The sequence below is a fragment of the Acinonyx jubatus genome, chromosome E1 (genome assembly GCF_027475565.1).
Source record: "Acinonyx jubatus isolate Ajub_Pintada_27869175 chromosome E1, VMU_Ajub_asm_v1.0, whole genome shotgun sequence".
In the NCBI taxonomy this organism is placed as follows: domain Eukaryota; kingdom Metazoa; phylum Chordata; class Mammalia; order Carnivora; family Felidae; genus Acinonyx; species Acinonyx jubatus.
The window spans coordinates 19,944,420-19,961,117 of NC_069397.1; the positions used below are offsets into that span (position 1 = coordinate 19,944,420).

A 16,698-nucleotide genomic window follows, 5' to 3' on the forward strand; every position below is an offset into this window, starting at 1 on the left:
CCAGGCTCTTGAGTTGTCAGCAGAGCCCAACGTAGGGCTCAAACTCACCAGCTGTGAGATCATGACCTGAGCCGACGTTGGATGCTTAACTGACTGAGCCACCTAGGCGCGCCCCTGAAGCACATTTTAATTTAAAGTCCCATTTGTTTTTTCTTTTGTTGCTTACACTTTCGGTATCATACCTAAGAAATCATTGCCTAATCCCAGATCACAAAGATTTACTCCTGTGTTTTATGGGTTTAACTCTTATGTTCAGGTCTTTGATTTATTTTGAGTTAATTTGTATATATGATGCAAGTCTATTTGGATTTGATTTTCTCATCTGAGATGAGAAGAAGATGTATTTGGAGAACAGTGGCATATCCAGAACTCTTTCCTTCCCCCTCCAATCTTAGTGCCTGGCGTTTCTTATGTAGTATTATGATTGCTAGACAGGAAGAGAATGAGACCAGGTGGCTGTCTGAACTGAATAACTAGTTTCAGCATGTTCTGGGTGGAGAGTCTCACTGTATTCAGATCTTCTGAGTAAGCTTATAGGATTTTTGGCCCTAATGTTGTCTTTAGTATGTAGAAAACTTCAAAGAGGTCTGTGTTTCTCTTTTGGAAGAGAAAATAGCACATAAGTAAAAAAAAATTAATTCTTGCAAATAGACTACCTTTCTGAGTTCAGGCCAGTTTCTTTATCCTGAGTGTTCTTATGAGGGTGGGAGAGTGAGACGTTACAGTATTAAGGTATTAAGATTATGGCTAACAAAGGGGTATATATTTTTTCCTGCTCCAGGTTCTCAGCTGCTGCGGGAGTTGAAAAAGATGGATGACAAAGCCCTTTTGGTGGAAGTACAGCTTTTAGAAAGCAAAACATACCATGCCCTGAGCAACCTGCCGAAAGCCCGAGCTGCCTTAACCTCTGCTCGAACTACAGCAAATGCTATCTACTGCCCCCCTAAATTGCAGGCCACATTGGATATGCAATCAGGTAACACCCTAGCTACTCATGGCATGTTTTCTTAAAGTTCATCTTATCTTACAGTGGGGAGGAATGGGGGGCATGGGGATGGAGAATGTAATTGGCTGATTCTACTCACGCTTCTCAGAGAAACCAATTAGAAGGATACATTCCCTCCTATTAACTTGCTGTTAACTGCCTAAAATATATTAAGAACATGGTTATCTGTGGTGGTCCAGGCGACATGATGGTTATAGCCAAGAGCCTAGAATGGTCTCACAAGTTTAAAAAGCTCCCTTAACTTCCACCTTAGTCACCCATTTAGGGTGGTAGCACTTCTCTTCAGAATTAGACTAACCCAAGTCTCTTGTCACTTGGAGACCTTGGTAAAGCATGTTGGACTTCTCCATAGGGCCTCAGATCAGGGCTAAAGGAATGCCTCCCCTACTACCCCCAATTGCAGTTGAGTGTAGTGGATACCTTTCTGATGGAGTGTGTGAATATTGGGGCTAAGAGGCCATGGATTGGCAGGAGAATGCTTTTTCTTGTAGCTAGCAGCTTTTATTCTAGTTTATCATCATTATTGAAAGAGCACTGGAATTGGAGGCAGAAGACTAGTTTAGGGGCGCCTGGGTGGCTCAGTTGGTTAACCATCTGACTCTTGATTTCAGCTCAGGTCATGATCTCACGGTTCGTGAGTTTGAACCCCTGAGTTGGGCTCTTTGCTGACAGTGTAGGGCCTGCTTGGGATTCTCTCTCTCTCCCCCTGTACATACTCCTCCCATCCCCCCTCTCAAAATAAATAAGCAGTAAAAAAAAAAAAAAAAGACTACTAGTTTGAAGTCCTGGTGTTACCTCTGCAGTCTTTGTTTATAATTGTATAAGTGAAAGAATACCTGTCCTACTTGCTTATCAGGTATTGTGAATATCACATGATATGTTTTATCATTCAGAGGTTAAGAGCAGAGGCTCTACAAACTACCTTTCCTAGGTTGAAATTGGGGTTCTGTCAGTTTCTAGCTGTGTGGCTTTGGGCAAGTTATTTATCTGTAGCTCATCTGTAAAATGGTGATAATAGTCGTACCTTCTCATAGGATCGTGGTGAGGATTAAATGGGATGATGAACGTGAGCTCTTACCACAGCACCTAGCTTTCACCAGTATTGGCACTTGCTTTAAGCTGCTCCTCTTTCCTTATGCCCTCCTTCATGGGCAAGAGATGAATTTGCATCTGATTTCTCAGAGGAAATGGAGGCCCTGTGTACATGAACCCTCTTCTCATTCCTCTCCAGAATTTCTGTCACTGATTCTTTTACCTGTCCTTCTGTTCATTCTGAGTCTTCAGTCTTTCTTCTCCCCTTGGATCTTCCTGTTAGTCCTTGAACTGCCCCAGCTACAAAAGCATAGGCCTTTCTCCTTTCTAAATTGCTGTCTTTTTTTCTGTCAAGTTTCTTGAAAAAGCTGAAAAAGTATCCTTCCTTTACTGACTCCTTGAAAGAAGTCAATAACTTCCTTATAACCTCTCCTTTTGGGGGGGAAGTTGACCCTATTGAACACTCTAGTCTTCTTTGACATCAGTGTCTTCTTGGTTCTCCTCCCTTGACTGACTCTCTTTGGTCACACTTTGCTGTTTCCTCTTCCTTGTGACTGACTTTTAAGTGTGGGTGTTTCTCAATGTGTTTCTTAGCTTCTTTCTCTTCCTGTTCTGTTTCCTGTCTCAAATCTCATACTCACCTGTGGCTTTCGCTGCTGCATGCCACCAGTGGTCTCTTCACCTAGACCTTCAGTAGCTTCCCTCTCTCCTAAATTCCAGGTCCAGATTTCCAGCTGCATAATGGACATACATACCTAAATGTCTCAGGCGTCTCAGTCTCAACATGTCAAAAAGCAAAATTATTATCTAACTCCTCTCTCAACCTTTTTGTCCTGTTCAAGTGAGTAGTATCATTATTGGTTTAATGTTTCTCAAGCTACTGTCTTTGGGTTAATTTTGACTCCTTTTTCTCTTCACCCTTCATATCTAGTCAGTTGCTAGATCAGGTTTAGTTTGTCTCCAAACCTGCCTCCTCCTTCCCCATCCTACAGTCACTGTGCTAATAAAGGTCTGGGGCATTGGAGCAATGTTTTGCTGATGTAACCGTTGCTGATTACTTCTCCCAATCCACTACTGACCCCAAAGTCATTTTTCTCAAACACAAATCTGATCATGTAACTCCTTTATTTGAAATTCTCCAGTGGTTTCCTATTATTCCCAGGCTACATTTTACTTTAACATGGCAAGCTAAAGGAAAGCATCTTTTCATCAGTTACCAGATAACTTCATGTGTTCCTACTTTTGTGCCTTTGTGTATTTTGTCTTCTTTGCCTGGAAATTCCCCCTTCTCATCTATCCCCTTGGCAGACTCCTGTGCACCCTTCCATATCCAGTTGTGCTTTCTTTTCTTTTGGACTTCCCTATCAAAGTTCTATTCTTTTGTGCATGGTGCTAGTCTTGTTTCTGTTTTGGTGACCATCTTTCCCACTGTGTGACTGTGAGCTTCATGAGGGCCTTTTCTTCATATTTTCTCTGTAGTAATTATATCAGTTCCTGGCACATAGTAGGCATTAATATTTGTGTTGAATGAGTGACAGTCTCAGTTTTTTTGTTGCTGTGTTGTTTTGTTTTTTAAAAAAATTGTTTTTTAACGTTTATTTATTATTGAGAGGGGAGGGGCAGAGAGAGGAGGAGACACAGAATCTGAGGCAGGTTCCACGCTCTGAGCTGTCAGCACTGGAGGCGGGGCTCGATCTCACAAAACTGTGAGATCATGACCTGAGCTGAAGTCAGACACTCAACTGACTGAGCCACCCAGGTGCCCCGTTTTGTTTTTTAAATAATAAACCTCCTGGGGGATCTGGGTGGCTCAGTCGGTTAAAGGACCAATTCTTGATTTCGGCTCAGGTCGTGATCTCATGGTTGTGAGGTTGAGCCCCAAGTCAGGCTCTTTGCTGGGTGTGGAGCCTGCTTACGGTTCATTCATTCATTCATTCATTCTCTCTCTCTCTGTGTCTCTCGCCTCCTCCCTCCCTCCCTCCCTCCCTCCCTCCCTCCCTCTCTCCTTCTCCCTCCTTCTCTCTCTTCCTCCCTCCCTCTCCCTCCCTCCCTCCCTCTCCCTCCCTCCCTCTCTCGCTCTGCCTGCCCCCCCTCCATGCTCACGTGCGTACTTTCTCTCTCTCAAAAAATGTTCTCTTTAAATAAATAAATAGATAAACCTATAATAGCCATGTTGCTTGGAGTCCTAATGTGGGCCCTATTTATTACTGTATTTGGGAAAGCAGTATACCAGTTCTTGGCCCTTATTTTACCTTTTCTTTTTCTTTTTCTTTTTCTTTTTTTAAACTAGTCTTACTGTGGGTCTGGTCTGTTCTCTTCTAGCTCAGGACCAGGAGGTGTGGGAAATGGGGATTTGTCTAATCTAGTTTAGCAGTGTTAATAGTTTGTTGGACATTCTTGAGGGCGCTCTCCTTGGCTACAGAGAAGGGTGGATTTTCTCCAGCTCTCTTTAGTTAAGAACAGTAGAGAAGAAGGGTGATTCCTTTAGCCTCAAAATGAGAGGTTTCTTGGGTAGAGTATTTTAAAAGTACTGGGGTGTGGCACATACACTCAGTAAATGGTTATTAAGTCACAAGTTCCCAGATGGTGTACAGGCATGCAAGTATATGATAGGTAGGTTTAAAATGTGCTGAAACACGGGACACCTGGGTAGCTCAGTCAGTTAAACATCTGGCTTTGGCTCAGGTCATGATCTCACAGTTCATGAGTTCGGGCCCCACATTGGGTGAGCTCGAGCCCTGCCTTGGGTGATCCCCACTTCTCTCTCTCTCTCTCAATCTCAATCTCCATCTCTACCCACCTCTCCCTCCCTCCCTCCCTCCCTCTCCCTCCCCCTTGTGGGATTCTCTCTCTCCCTTTCTGCCCCTAGCTCACTTGCACCCTCTCTCAAATAAATAAATAAGTAAATAAACAAACAAATAAATAAAATATGCTGAAACATTGTTCCCTTGGGTCACGTGTAAGTAGTTTTATCCTTTTATTTCAAGGTGCTGAATACTTTCTCTGTGTCTTGATGTTAAGAATGTTGGGAAGCACTGTGGTAATAAACAAATGGGGCTGAGGTCTGTAACCTCATAAAGGCTGAAGTGGAGTTAGAACTAATACAGACTCTGAGGGCTTAGATGCCTCCCAAGCTAGAACAAACTAAATTTCATGTTATCCCAAGTGATAGTGTAGGTTGCAAGTAATAGCAAGTTCAATCAAAGTTAGCCTTGTTGGGAACAACCCAGCTTTTTTTTTTTTTTTCAGGTTTATTTTTTATTTTTGAAAGAAAGAGAGCACTGGCAGGGGAGGGGCAGAGAGAGAGGGAGACATAGAATCCAAAGCAGACTGCAGGCTCTGAGCTTGTCAGTGCAGAGCCCGATGAACCCACAAACCATGAGGTCACAACCTGAGCTAAAGTCGGACACTTAACTGACTGAGCCATCCAGGTGCCCTTCCAACTTCTAAATGATAGAGAATTATTTAAACTGTAGTCTATCAGCCGAAGGAAGTACTGCTTAACTGTGTCCAGTTAAATTAAGTTCATATGTCTAGCATTATATGAAGTCTATATATTGATTGCATCTAGGCAAAAGCACACCTGTAAATGACAAGTATCTGAAATGAGAGTATAAGAGATTGGATTTCTTTTTTCTTATGAGAGCAGCTTACATATAAAAATGTCAAGCTTAGGCAAGCTGTCTTAAAGACATGTTACCAAAACAAGTCATTCAGGCAGTCCAGGATATTTGGTTGAACTTCCTGACCTATGAGGGTGATGTCCTGGAGGCTAAACGTGGCCTTTTCTAGTGGCTTCAGAAGATAGCAGAACCATGGTGGTGATGGGAAGCCTGGGGAAGGATGTTAGCGTTCCCCGCCTGCCCCTGCTTTTTAAAGGTTTTTAGGATCCCCTTTGAGTAGGGTCTCTAACTCCTTTGGAATTTATATTGTCAAGATGACATTGAACTTGGTGACTAAAGAACTAGGTCTAATCCCAGCTCTGCCACTAGCTGGCATTGACTTTAGGGCAGGCCCTTTATCCCTTCCTGACCTCATCACTAAGTAGATGGGGTTGGGATAGATTTCTGAGGCCCTTCCCAGCTCTGATCTTTGATGGTTCTATTATTTCATATGGTTCTTACTCCTTTCTTTTTAATGCCCAGGTATTATCCATGCAGCAGAGGAGAAGGATTGGAAAACTGCATACTCATATTTCTATGAGGCATTTGAGGGTTATGATTCCATCGATAGCCCCAAGGCCATCACATCTCTGAAGTACATGTTGCTGTGCAAAATTATGCTCAACACGTAGGTACACATTAACTTGGGGGTATGAGAACTCAAGTTCTTCACCTCAGTTTTTGGCCATACAGATGGCTTGCACAGGGAGTTGGGCTGGTTACAGAAGCAGAAGTGGCCACCTCTGGGGCTGGTTGACATAGAATGGGGGGATTGAAGGTGTTCCAGAGCACATTTCCTTGCTAGTCTTTGAGAATCAGGGAGACAGATTTTAGAAATCTCCTTTCCAGACTCTCTTAGAGTGTTCTCATCATCCTGCAATTATTATGACCAGAGAGTTGCTGAGCACCAGACAGTGGGCCTGGAAATTAGCTTACAGTCCAGCACTGGCCAGGGGGGCCACCCAGAATGGGGGTGGGTTAAGGAAGAGGTTAGGGAGAGGTTTGAGAAAGGGGACAACAGCAAGTATGACAGATCTTTTCATAAGGAATTCTACAGAATTTATCAACATTCCTTTGGGAGTAATGAGATATTGACCGACATTATTCTGTCTGTTGGGTCTACGACTTTTGGGACGTTCAGTGCTGCTTTCTTTTTAATGCTGGAGTTTTTCTGCTCTCAAGTGCTGGGCTTAGGCAGAGAGTGAAGAAAGCCTGCCTTCTGTGAGGTGAGGGGCCTGTGGGTTTGGGTGTGGGGACTGTTAACCTCTATGGGCGGTCTTCTCCGTGGAATTCTGAGACAAATTTGCCTCAACCTATACTTAGAAGCCTAACATCCTGGAGCAGTTGACCAAGTTTGTCTTTTTTTTTCTAGCCCAGAAGATGTCCAGGCTTTGGTGAGCGGGAAACTTGCGCTTCGGTATGCAGGGAGGCAGGTAGGGAATACTTTGACTGCAGTTCTGATCCTCTACTCACTCTGAGGCCAGCACATTGTCAGTCATGATGCACAGTGAGACCAGTGCTCTTCAGGTCTCCATTCTATATTCTCCATGTGATCCCCCTCGCCCCCTGCCATCCCTTTCCCTTAAGGCCATGCAGTGTGTTTCCTGTACTGTTAAATTCTCGGCCTGGAGAGTCTGTGCTTGGTGCTCTTACGGACATCAGGTGGTTTGAGGGAGTTATAAGAACTGAACCATAGCATTTGCACAAGTTAGGTTGCATTTTGCTTTGACCAAAAATTTTATCTATCTTGAGCCTGATTTGTTAACTTAATATGTGCAGACTATGAAATCTTGGGTTCTCCAAGAATCTGGAGCCTGGCAAGGTCTGGTGCACATGTGCTTTAGGGAGGTTGAAGTGCTTGGTGCAGAAACTAGGTTTTGATGGCTCATCCAAGTGTTGCTCAGTACCTTTCCAATTCATGTCCTCAGTGTGTGTGGTGCAAGAGGCCTTTGATAGTCAGGAGGAGCCCCTTTTGTGCCTGAGTAGGTATGAGTATGACCTGTGTAAAGGTGGTCTCAGAAGTCTGGACCATCCCTTCTTTGTACTTTGCTTGATTATCACTAGTCAAGTAAAAGTAATCTTTCTGGATTTCAAATGCAGTTGTCTCTGAACAATAGACCCATTAACAATCTTATTATGTCCTTGGAGGAATGGCCCTAACAGATGGAAGAAACTGTCCTTCTCTACAAGTGGTCCTAAATGGCTTTTCATCCAAAAAAGTTTCAGATCCCCTCGTAGTTTTGACCACAGGAATAGTCGTTATTACTACATTGAAGGACTCATTGCCTGTATGGAACTAGAGTTCAGGAAATGGGCTAAGAGAGGTCTCAAGTGTCCAGGACAGGGTCAGGTAAGTAGTAAATGGTAGAGCCAGACTTTGAACTTGGGTTATCTGGCTCTCATTTCCAGGCGTTTCTAATTGTGACATCTGTTCTGTCTGGCATAAATGCTGAGACAGACTAATGATTAGTTTTGCACCATTTCAAAGTCTGCTGTGTAACACATAGCGTCCTTATGTAAGTGCATAGGCTGGTACGAGAGGAGGTCCTTCTGGTCCTTTGTACCTTGATGACCACTTTCAAACAGGAGTCAGAACAGTCTCCCAGAAAGATTGTAGATGTCTTGCTGAGTGGAGACTTGATAGCTTGGTGAAGTGCCTTTTATTAACCAGGTTAGAAGTTGCTCTCAGCCACTGATTGTACCTTCATCCCTCTGTGGCATTTTAACATTGAGTGTAATATGTAGAATTCTGGTGTCTCAGCCCTAATGAAAATAGACCTTGGCTCGTGCTCTGTACCAAACCTGGGAGAATGAGAGTTGATGAAGCACAGGTATGATCAGGTCTAAGGGCAAAAAGAGTCTGGGGGCTTGGGCATAAAGAGCCTTGGAGGAGGGGTAAAGAGATCATAGTTCTCTGGTCTGAAAAACAATGGTGGGGCAGGTTCTTCCTTGCATCCAAAAGTTGTGTGGACATAGCGTACTGCTTATGACATTTAGTGGATGAGGTCTGAGTGCAGAATAGATCACTTTCACTGCTTTTCTCTTTACTCTTAGACAGAAGCATTAAAATGTGTGGCTCAGGCTAGCAAGAACAGATCACTGGCAGATTTTGAAAAGGTAAGCATGGTATCGGGTTGGTAGGGAATTGGGTGGAGGAGAGGGGCATTTACATACTTAAAAAAACCTTTTTGTTTGTAAATAATAGTTTCACAAGAAGATTCAAAGATAGTACACAGTGATCCCATGTACCATTCACCTAGTTTCCCCAATGGTTACATCTTAATTATAGTACAGTATCAAAACCTGGAAAGAGTTGAGCACTTTTGTACAATGAAACTTGTTGAGTTGTAATACCTCATTTATATATAGTAATTTTCAGTTTCAAACATTTGTTTCTGTCATCCTTTTCTACTTAATTTTTCACAACAACCTCTTACCTGCATTTTATAGTTGAGGGAGCTGGGGTTCAGCGAGAAGGCCCGAAGCTCCACAGCTCACATGTCAGGGTTCGATGCCAGGCTTGGCACTTGTTCCACATTCCACGGTCTCAGGGTTTCCTTCAGCTCCAGAAATGTCAGCTCTGCTTCTCGTCTGTCGGCAAAGGAGAAGTCTTGATGTATGCTAGTGGACTGCAACACACTTCCTCAGTTCACTCTTCAGGCTTTGTCTCCTCTGCCTTCCACTCATTGTTAGTGAAGGTTTGAAAAGGGAGAACTTGCCTGAGCAGTAGTGTGAGACTTATCTGTTCTCTTCTGAGCCTCTCTTCTCTTAGTCTGAGTATATTGACCAACCTAATAAAAACAAACCTAGATCTAGGAAGAAAAACGTAGTGTGGACAGAGGCTAGACCATTTGGCTGTGGGTGTCCCCCAAGATTCATCATCTTTGCAGAGCTTTCTTGCTGGTTTCATTCACTTCCTTACTTGTCATGATTTGCTTGCTTAACACCTTATAGCACAGCTGGCATGAGGCTGGATATTGAGACCATTTCTCAGGGTAGATAAATTACATTCATGAATAAACAAAATAGATCATTTTATTTTAAAGTTTGGGATGTTTGATGGGACACTTCTGTTAGTAGGTGTTCCTTGGGAAAAGGGTCTGGGAAACCCTAGGGCTAAACAAAATTAGATGCTTTGGTTTCTGTTAACTGCAGAACTGTATGCTGATGTTCTTGTAAAACTCCACGAGCCAGTTGTGGAATGCATTTCCCGTTATTTACCTCAAAAAACTTTTTTCCTTTTTTTTCACGGAGACCCTATTCACCCTGTGGATACATCTTGAGAACTGCTTGTATAGTTGATTTGGCTTTCAAGCTGAGCTGTTCTTGGGGCTTACGTGGTTTGAGCTGTCAACGTGAGACTTTCCTATGGAAAGATGGTGCCGAGAAGGGGCTCCGTCTTTTAGTTCTTGATGTTTCTTTTCTTCTACTTTCTGTCATAACTGGTCTTTCATCTCAGATCCTCCATAACTTCAGTCAACCATGGATTTACAAAGTCCAGCAGACGACTTAGGAAGCTAGGAGTAGTGTGCCTTTCAGGTGCTTCTGTGTGCCAATCTCTGTGACCGGCTCTCTTGGCAGGCCCTGACAGATTACCGGGCAGAGCTCCGGGATGACCCAATCATCAGTACACACTTGGCCAAGTTGTATGACAACTTGCTGGAACAGAATCTGATCCGGGTCATTGAGCCTTTTTCCCGAGTTCAGGTAAGGACCCTGCGGGGGACCCTGGTTCTTCTCTGGCTAAGCGTTCTCTCTAGCTCCCTCCCTTCCCACACCTATCCACAGTAGGAACTTGCTTCCAGGGCTGTGTCTGGAGGGCTAGAGGCTTGAGCTTTTCTTGTGGAGGTGCTGTGGGGTGGAGGCCGGGGAGATGGCCTCTGCTTGTAATCTGAGAGCAGTCCCCCTCCTTGCTTCTGTAGTCACCGTGCCTGTGGTAGATACTCCTGTAGGGGCATGTGGGGTAGGAGTGTGTGTTGTCTGGCAATGAGAGGCAGGCAGACGGACAGAGCACGAGAGACCTAAGCATGACCAGAGACAGTCCGTCCCAGAGAGACGCTGGGCCAGGTTTCAGGAGACACAGCAATCCCACCCCCACTCTACCTCCATGTTAGAGGCAGAAGCATGACTCTCGGTGTCGCTGTCTCTCTGCCTTTTCTTTTAGATTGAACACATATCTAGCCTCATCAAACTCTCCAAGGTAAGCAGTCCTGAGCTTGTCTTGGGGGTGGGGACGGGGAGAGGGGCACATGGAGGTGCTGGCATTTACACTGGATGGGCCTGGTTGGAAGGTCCTCAAGCTTCTTCATGTGGTAAGGAGACCATGAGCTCAGAGCTCGAGTTGCATTGTTGCCGTTTTGTTTTCGATCCATTTGCCCTTTTATACAAGACTTTCATGCCCGTGTGATCTTCGACTAGTGGATACCAGTCCCTTTCATCATGTGCTTTGATTTTAGGCCGACGTGGAAAGGAAATTATCACAGATGATTCTTGACAAGAAATTTCATGGTGAGTAAGTCATATAGGCGAGGGGGCTGCTGGTGGTGGGGATGCGGATGAGGCATCACGCTCTTGTTTATCTTGAAAGGAGATGTTCCATTTGTTTCGCCTGGTGGCTCCCTGGGATCCTTGCCCCTCTTATCCCCATAAGAGAATGTGTAATAGACATGTGCACATGGAACATGGAGATGCTTTCTGGTTCTCCTCCTTTCTGGAGAAAGGGAGGCAGCTAGGGAGTGGGCTGCTTCTCAAGTGCTTTTGTGTCTAATCCGTTCTTTTACCTGGGTTGCCCTTGTGTTTCCTGCAGGGATCTTGGACCAGGGGGAGGGTGTCTTGATTATTTTCGATGAACCCCCAGTAGATAAAACTTATGAAGCTGCTCTGGAAACAATTCAGAACATGAGTAAAGTAGTGGATTCCCTCTACAACAAAGCCAAGAAACTGACATAGGTGAGTGCTGGCTCCGGGACCCAGGCCCGGGCAGCGCTGTCTTCTGCCTGTCGAGACTGAAAGCCTCCTGGTGGCCTCGCAGCTTCCCCGATTGACACTGCTCTGTCTTCTCTTGCAGAGTTGGATCTGTAGCGGTCCTTTGGAGAGTGTGTGTGGCGGGAGAGTGAAACCTTTGGGGAAAATGCTAGGAGATTCTTTTTTCTTTTTGTTCTACTTTTCGCTCGGAAAGTTTTTAAATCCTCATTTGGTGCATCTGTATTCCAGCCAATAGGTGTGCCAGTTTTCATGTAATCTTTACTGGCCCGACTTGGGAGTGGGGAAATTGCTTAAAAAAAAAAAGAAAAAGAAAAAAAAAAAGGTTATTCTAAATAAAAGGAAAAAGGCTTACACTACCTAAAGCTGTGCTCTCTGCCTCCTGGGAGAGGGCCGCAAAGCCAGGCGCTCCGCCAGCCACTGGGGCTCCTCATCCACCTGCTGGGCGTCAGCTCTCCTCCTCTTCAGAATTGGGTGTTTGCCTGACCATCAAAGCAACGACTTTTTATTCTGTTTGTACTGAACCAAAACAAACAACTGTGTATAGACTGCTATTTTCTTTTTTATTTGAAATGCGGCGTTTCGGTGTTCTTCCCCTGCCACGTGGCCTGTCTCCCGTCCTCCCCCCGACAGTGGCTCCAGCACACCGGCCGGAGGTCCCGCCGCAGCCGCACCCGCACAGCTCGCGCCGACCTGTGGAGGAGTGGGGACGCGGCCAGGAGCTAGTGTCCACCAGGGCCACGCGGGAGCAGTGTGGGCCCTCAGGGGGCCTGCTGAGCATGTGGCTCTTTTTAACACAGTAAACTAGATTAGACGTCAGTGTTTTAATTGCCCTTCTCTGCTCTTTTCTGTCCCTTCTCTTTTCCTCTCAACCAGGAGACCGTCACATGTCTCTCTCCCTCCCTCCTTTCCTCCAGGGGAGTCAGGCTGTCTGAAATCCATCAGCTTCTCTCCCTGTCCCCCTCCTCCTCCTGCTGTCAGATGGATTTAGTCTTTTTTTAACAAGTGAACATTGGAAATGCGACTTGGGGTGTGGGGCTTTTGGTGTTTTTGTTTTCGTTTTTGTTTTTTTAAAACCTTCGTTGTTGGGTTTTTGAGCAACCTCATGTCCCCCTCCCAGGGAGCTTCTTTATTTACCTCTTAGAAATCGAACGGATGGGAGGTAGAGCATTGTATTTCCGCATGCTTTGTTTTATGATGAGATCACATAGCAAGGCTTTCATGCCGTTTGGGCAGGTAAGCTTCTGTACCTCCGTCGTGCTCAGCTCTATTTTCTTCCTCTCATCTCTTTGTCTTCTCCTCTCCTCCTCCCCTCATGCCTCATTCCCGCTGGCCTCCTTTTTCTTTCCCTTTCTCAGATGATCCTTCCAGGTTTTCGTAATAAATTTATATTTTGTAAAAGGATTTTGTTGTACCAGGTTTTGCATCCTCACTGAATCTGACTGGCTTTTACTTTCCTCTCCAAAATCAGGTTTTTTGTTCTCAACATCTCTCCCCGTCATGTCCAGTTACTGTTTTGGTTTTGGCACCATCAATATCAAATGTACAAACGGTTCTTGCTAACCAACACCAGGTATATCTGATGTTCAGATGAGTTCCAATAAAAACAATTTTTTTTTTCAAAAAGTGTCCTTTCTTGAGTGCTGGAGGGCTTCTGATCAAGTCCACACAGCTCTGTGTAGCCTTCTAGACTGGCCAAAGCTCTGGTATCTCATTTGCTTCACGGGAGACCTTTGGACCCAGGGTAAAGTGGAGGGCTTCGGGTAAGAAAGTTGTCGGTGAGGTCAGAGGCGGGAAGTGGTGTGCAGGTATCCTTCCAATTTTTCCAAGGCAACACGGTCCAGTGAGGACACGGTTTGGGTTGTAATCCTCTGCCGCTTCCGTGGTAGGTAATTGTGGTGTGAGGGTTATATGAAGTCACGCAAGTGCCTGGGGAGTCCTGACATTCAGTTGTGGTTGTGCTTCTAGTTGGAATCTTTTGGAAAAGCCGTATGATTTTTCACACAGCCCCTCAGACCCCGGGAGTGGTGGTCTGAGGGGCTCTGAGGCTGACAGGAGAGAGGTGTGCGCTCTGGCCGCCAGTTTACTTCAGTCCAAACCACTCTCATTCTGTTTTAGTTTTGTATAGTCTCTTTGTAGTTTCACTTGTGGGAGGATTTTGCTTCACTAAAGGACTTTAAGAGATCTTCCAAAGGGATCCAGTCAGCCCTAGAGCTGGAGAAGAGGGAGGGTTTCCCAAGCCTAGGGCAGCCCCGAGGAGCTCAGTCGGCAGCAGCCCTTTCCTCTGCTCCCTTTGTGGGTCTGATGACCTCCTCTAGACCTGTGCTGTCCACTGTGTAGCCACTAGCCTCATGTGGCTGTCGAGCCTTTGAGATGTGGGTAATTCGAAGTGTGATGCGTTGCAAGTGTAAACACAAACCGGACTTCGAAGACTTGGTATGAAACAAAAAATGTAAAATAGCTCAACTTTTTAATATAGATGTTGAAATATTTTGAGCATCATGGGTTAAATAAAATATATTATTAAAACCCACCTGTTTCTTTTTTTTTCTTGTTTTTTTAATGTGGCTACTAGAAAATACTCAATTTTATCTATGTGGCTTGCTTTTGTGGCTCACGTTACACTGTTTTGGACTGTGCTGCTCTAGACCTCTGGGACTGCTTTCCCTCCCTGGCCTCCAGGAGGCTGGGTCTGGACACAGCTGAGAGGGTCCGGTGGCCCATGGGCTGGCCTGGGCCAGGCTTCCTCATCTAGGGACCCTTGCTGGCACCAGCGTGCATCAGTGCCAAGGCTTTCTTGTGTGCTAATGAGACAGCGCTGGTGTTGGGAGCAGAGGCTGAGGCGCTTGGCTCTGGAACACTGCTGAGTGCTAGTTATGTAATCTGTGCTGCCCAGAAGGGCCACTAGATGCTGCTCTGTGATCCCTGAAGGAACAAAGCATGGCTTCCTCAGAAGCCAGGGCTTAGCCTTGCTTTATCTGGAGCTCTTTCTGGAAGGTAGGTGGCTGGGGCCTTGGCCTCTCCTTCTTGGGGTAGTATGGGAATGGGGCCATGCAGAGGACGGGATTCTCTGATGATACACAGGAATGCCAGCTATAGCATAAGGCTAATGGCATAGATAACAAGGAAGCTGGCCCTTCTAGAAGCTAGAGGCAGGCTATAGGATAAGTAGGCTGATTGATGGGGTTTGGAGCTCTTCTCTGAAGAAGACTGGGAAGAAAACAGCTCTGCTTCGTTCAGCCGGGTCTGCGTTCTGGGGCCTTGATTCTGCCATTTGTGGCAGAATATTGACCTTTCTTCCTTGCCTTGCAATTGGAGCTGCGATGGGGGCTTGGGGTGGTGGTGGTGACGGTGGGTGCCTTGAAACAGTGGGCATGGCCGGGTGGATAGGATTTCCGGTCAGCCTCTTTCCTCAGTCACCAGGCTGAGCAAGCAGGCTGGCAGTGTACGTTTCATTCATGCTGTGCTGCAAACATGGCTTTCTTTGCCTTTGACACGTGAGGAGATTGAGGTACTAATGCAAAGAGCTCTTTTTGAAAGTGCTAGGGAAGGCTGGCTGAACAAAGGCAAGAAGAGAAGATACCAGAGTGTGGTCAGATTGGAAAAGGCCCAGGCAAGTGCATGCTTCTTAGGTTTGGGAAACTGAAATGGGGTAAAGTGGACCTTGGTGCTGTCTGCCACGAACTGGAATAGCTAGAACTGAAATTTGTAGGTACAGGGAACAGGGCGGGTCCAGATAGTTCTAAGGGGAGGATTACAGGCTTCGAAATCTAGGCCCGTTTTGTGAAATGGAAAGCATTTAACCTTTGCTCAACACCAGAATCTGAAGGCGACCCTGAGAGGCAATATGGACAAAGGCTGGGCCTCTGGGCCTCTCCACCTGGGGCTGGTGGGAGAAAGGCTTAGCCTTAGAGAGAGAAAAGAGAGTAAGTGGCCCAGGGGGCCTGGAGGAGATTACCTCTTCAAGCTCCTTACTATAGGGAAGGAGGGTTGAGGATCACTCCATTTTCAAAGCAGGCAGAGGTTGTACACCGAGGAACATTTGGAGGGAGGGGCGCAGCGAGCTAAGGGCCTGCTTTCATCTAAGTTAAGATGACAGCTGCTGTGGAGGTTTCAGAAGTAGCCCTCTGGGTACAGAACAATGCATTTTCCATTCTACGGTCACCAAAGTCCCTAAAGCTTTCAATTGCCACTATTGACAGAGAAATCGCTGGGTAGTACATACACAAATTCTAGCGCTTTCTGACTCGATAGCAGCATTGTTCTGTGTAGGGCAGTAGGCAGAACTGGCAGAGCTGGCACAGGTTGACAGCCTCGTGTGAAGTGGCCAGGGAATTGGGTAGTCTAATCTGGATTACCACTTCCTTATCTTTTGGTCCAGAGGTGATAATCTGGATTAAGATATGGGTTGGAGCTTCTGTTTCTCTGGTTTGTGGTCAACTCTAAATCAATTTACAGAACAAAACTAAAAGAAAAACAAATGAATGATTCTTGTGAAGGATCTGAATTCTTGTCTGTGAGAGGAATTGTTCTTAGTCGAGTCAGAATTTTACAATTTTACTGGTGCCAGATCTTCAAATGATACATGTTTTGCATGAAAACCAGTTAAATCAGACGATCAGAGGCTGGTTGGAAAAACGGTTGCTTCAGCTTTACTAGAACTGGTAAGAGGGCCAGTGGAAACGTCGAGATCACATCTGTGAAGGACTGGCCCGTCTCTGGGGCAGCAGACGACCCAGGGGCTCTCAGAGCCCTATTGGTGTGGGAAAGCCAGGCGGTATTTGCGGACCAACCCGGAACGCCTACCAACGCCTACCTACGCCTCTTTGGCCTGGATTTCTATTTACCTCTAGGCCCGGGGCATTTACCTGGAGTGCGGGAACAGAGGACCCGGAGGGGGAGGCACGAAAGTCGATGGGACAGCCCATCGGGATGCGAGTGGCTTCAGCAAAGGCTTCTCCTCCCCCGGCGCCCCAGCATCTTTCCCGGGTGGCGAGGATGTTAATGGAAAAAGGG

At 45.8% G+C, this 16,698-nt stretch overlaps 1 protein-coding gene across 2 annotated transcripts in view; it reads left to right on the forward strand.

Annotated features, from left to right (window-relative positions):
• The window catches only part of PSMD11 (proteasome 26S subunit, non-ATPase 11), a 28,340-nt gene extending 16,299 nt beyond the window's left edge, over positions 1–12,041 (forward strand). Inside the window, exons 6-14 of one of the 2 annotated variants that reach the window (XM_027034403.2) lie at positions 782–976; positions 6,184–6,328; positions 7,073–7,133; positions 8,755–8,817; positions 10,282–10,407; positions 10,865–10,900; positions 11,157–11,208; positions 11,507–11,649; positions 11,768–12,041. In XM_027034403.2, coding sequence (XP_026890204.1) covers positions 782–976; positions 6,184–6,328; positions 7,073–7,133; positions 8,755–8,817; positions 10,282–10,407; positions 10,865–10,900; positions 11,157–11,208; positions 11,507–11,649 — 821 coding nt within the window. In that variant the 3' untranslated portion in view covers positions 11,768–12,041. Of the gene's footprint in view, positions 1–781; positions 977–6,183; positions 6,329–7,072; positions 7,134–8,754; positions 8,818–10,281; positions 10,408–10,864; positions 10,901–11,156; positions 11,209–11,506 lie in introns of both variants that reach the window. The other variant, XM_053211548.1, reaches the window with a different exon arrangement.
• The last annotated feature ends 4,657 nt before the right edge of the window (positions 12,042–16,698 follow it).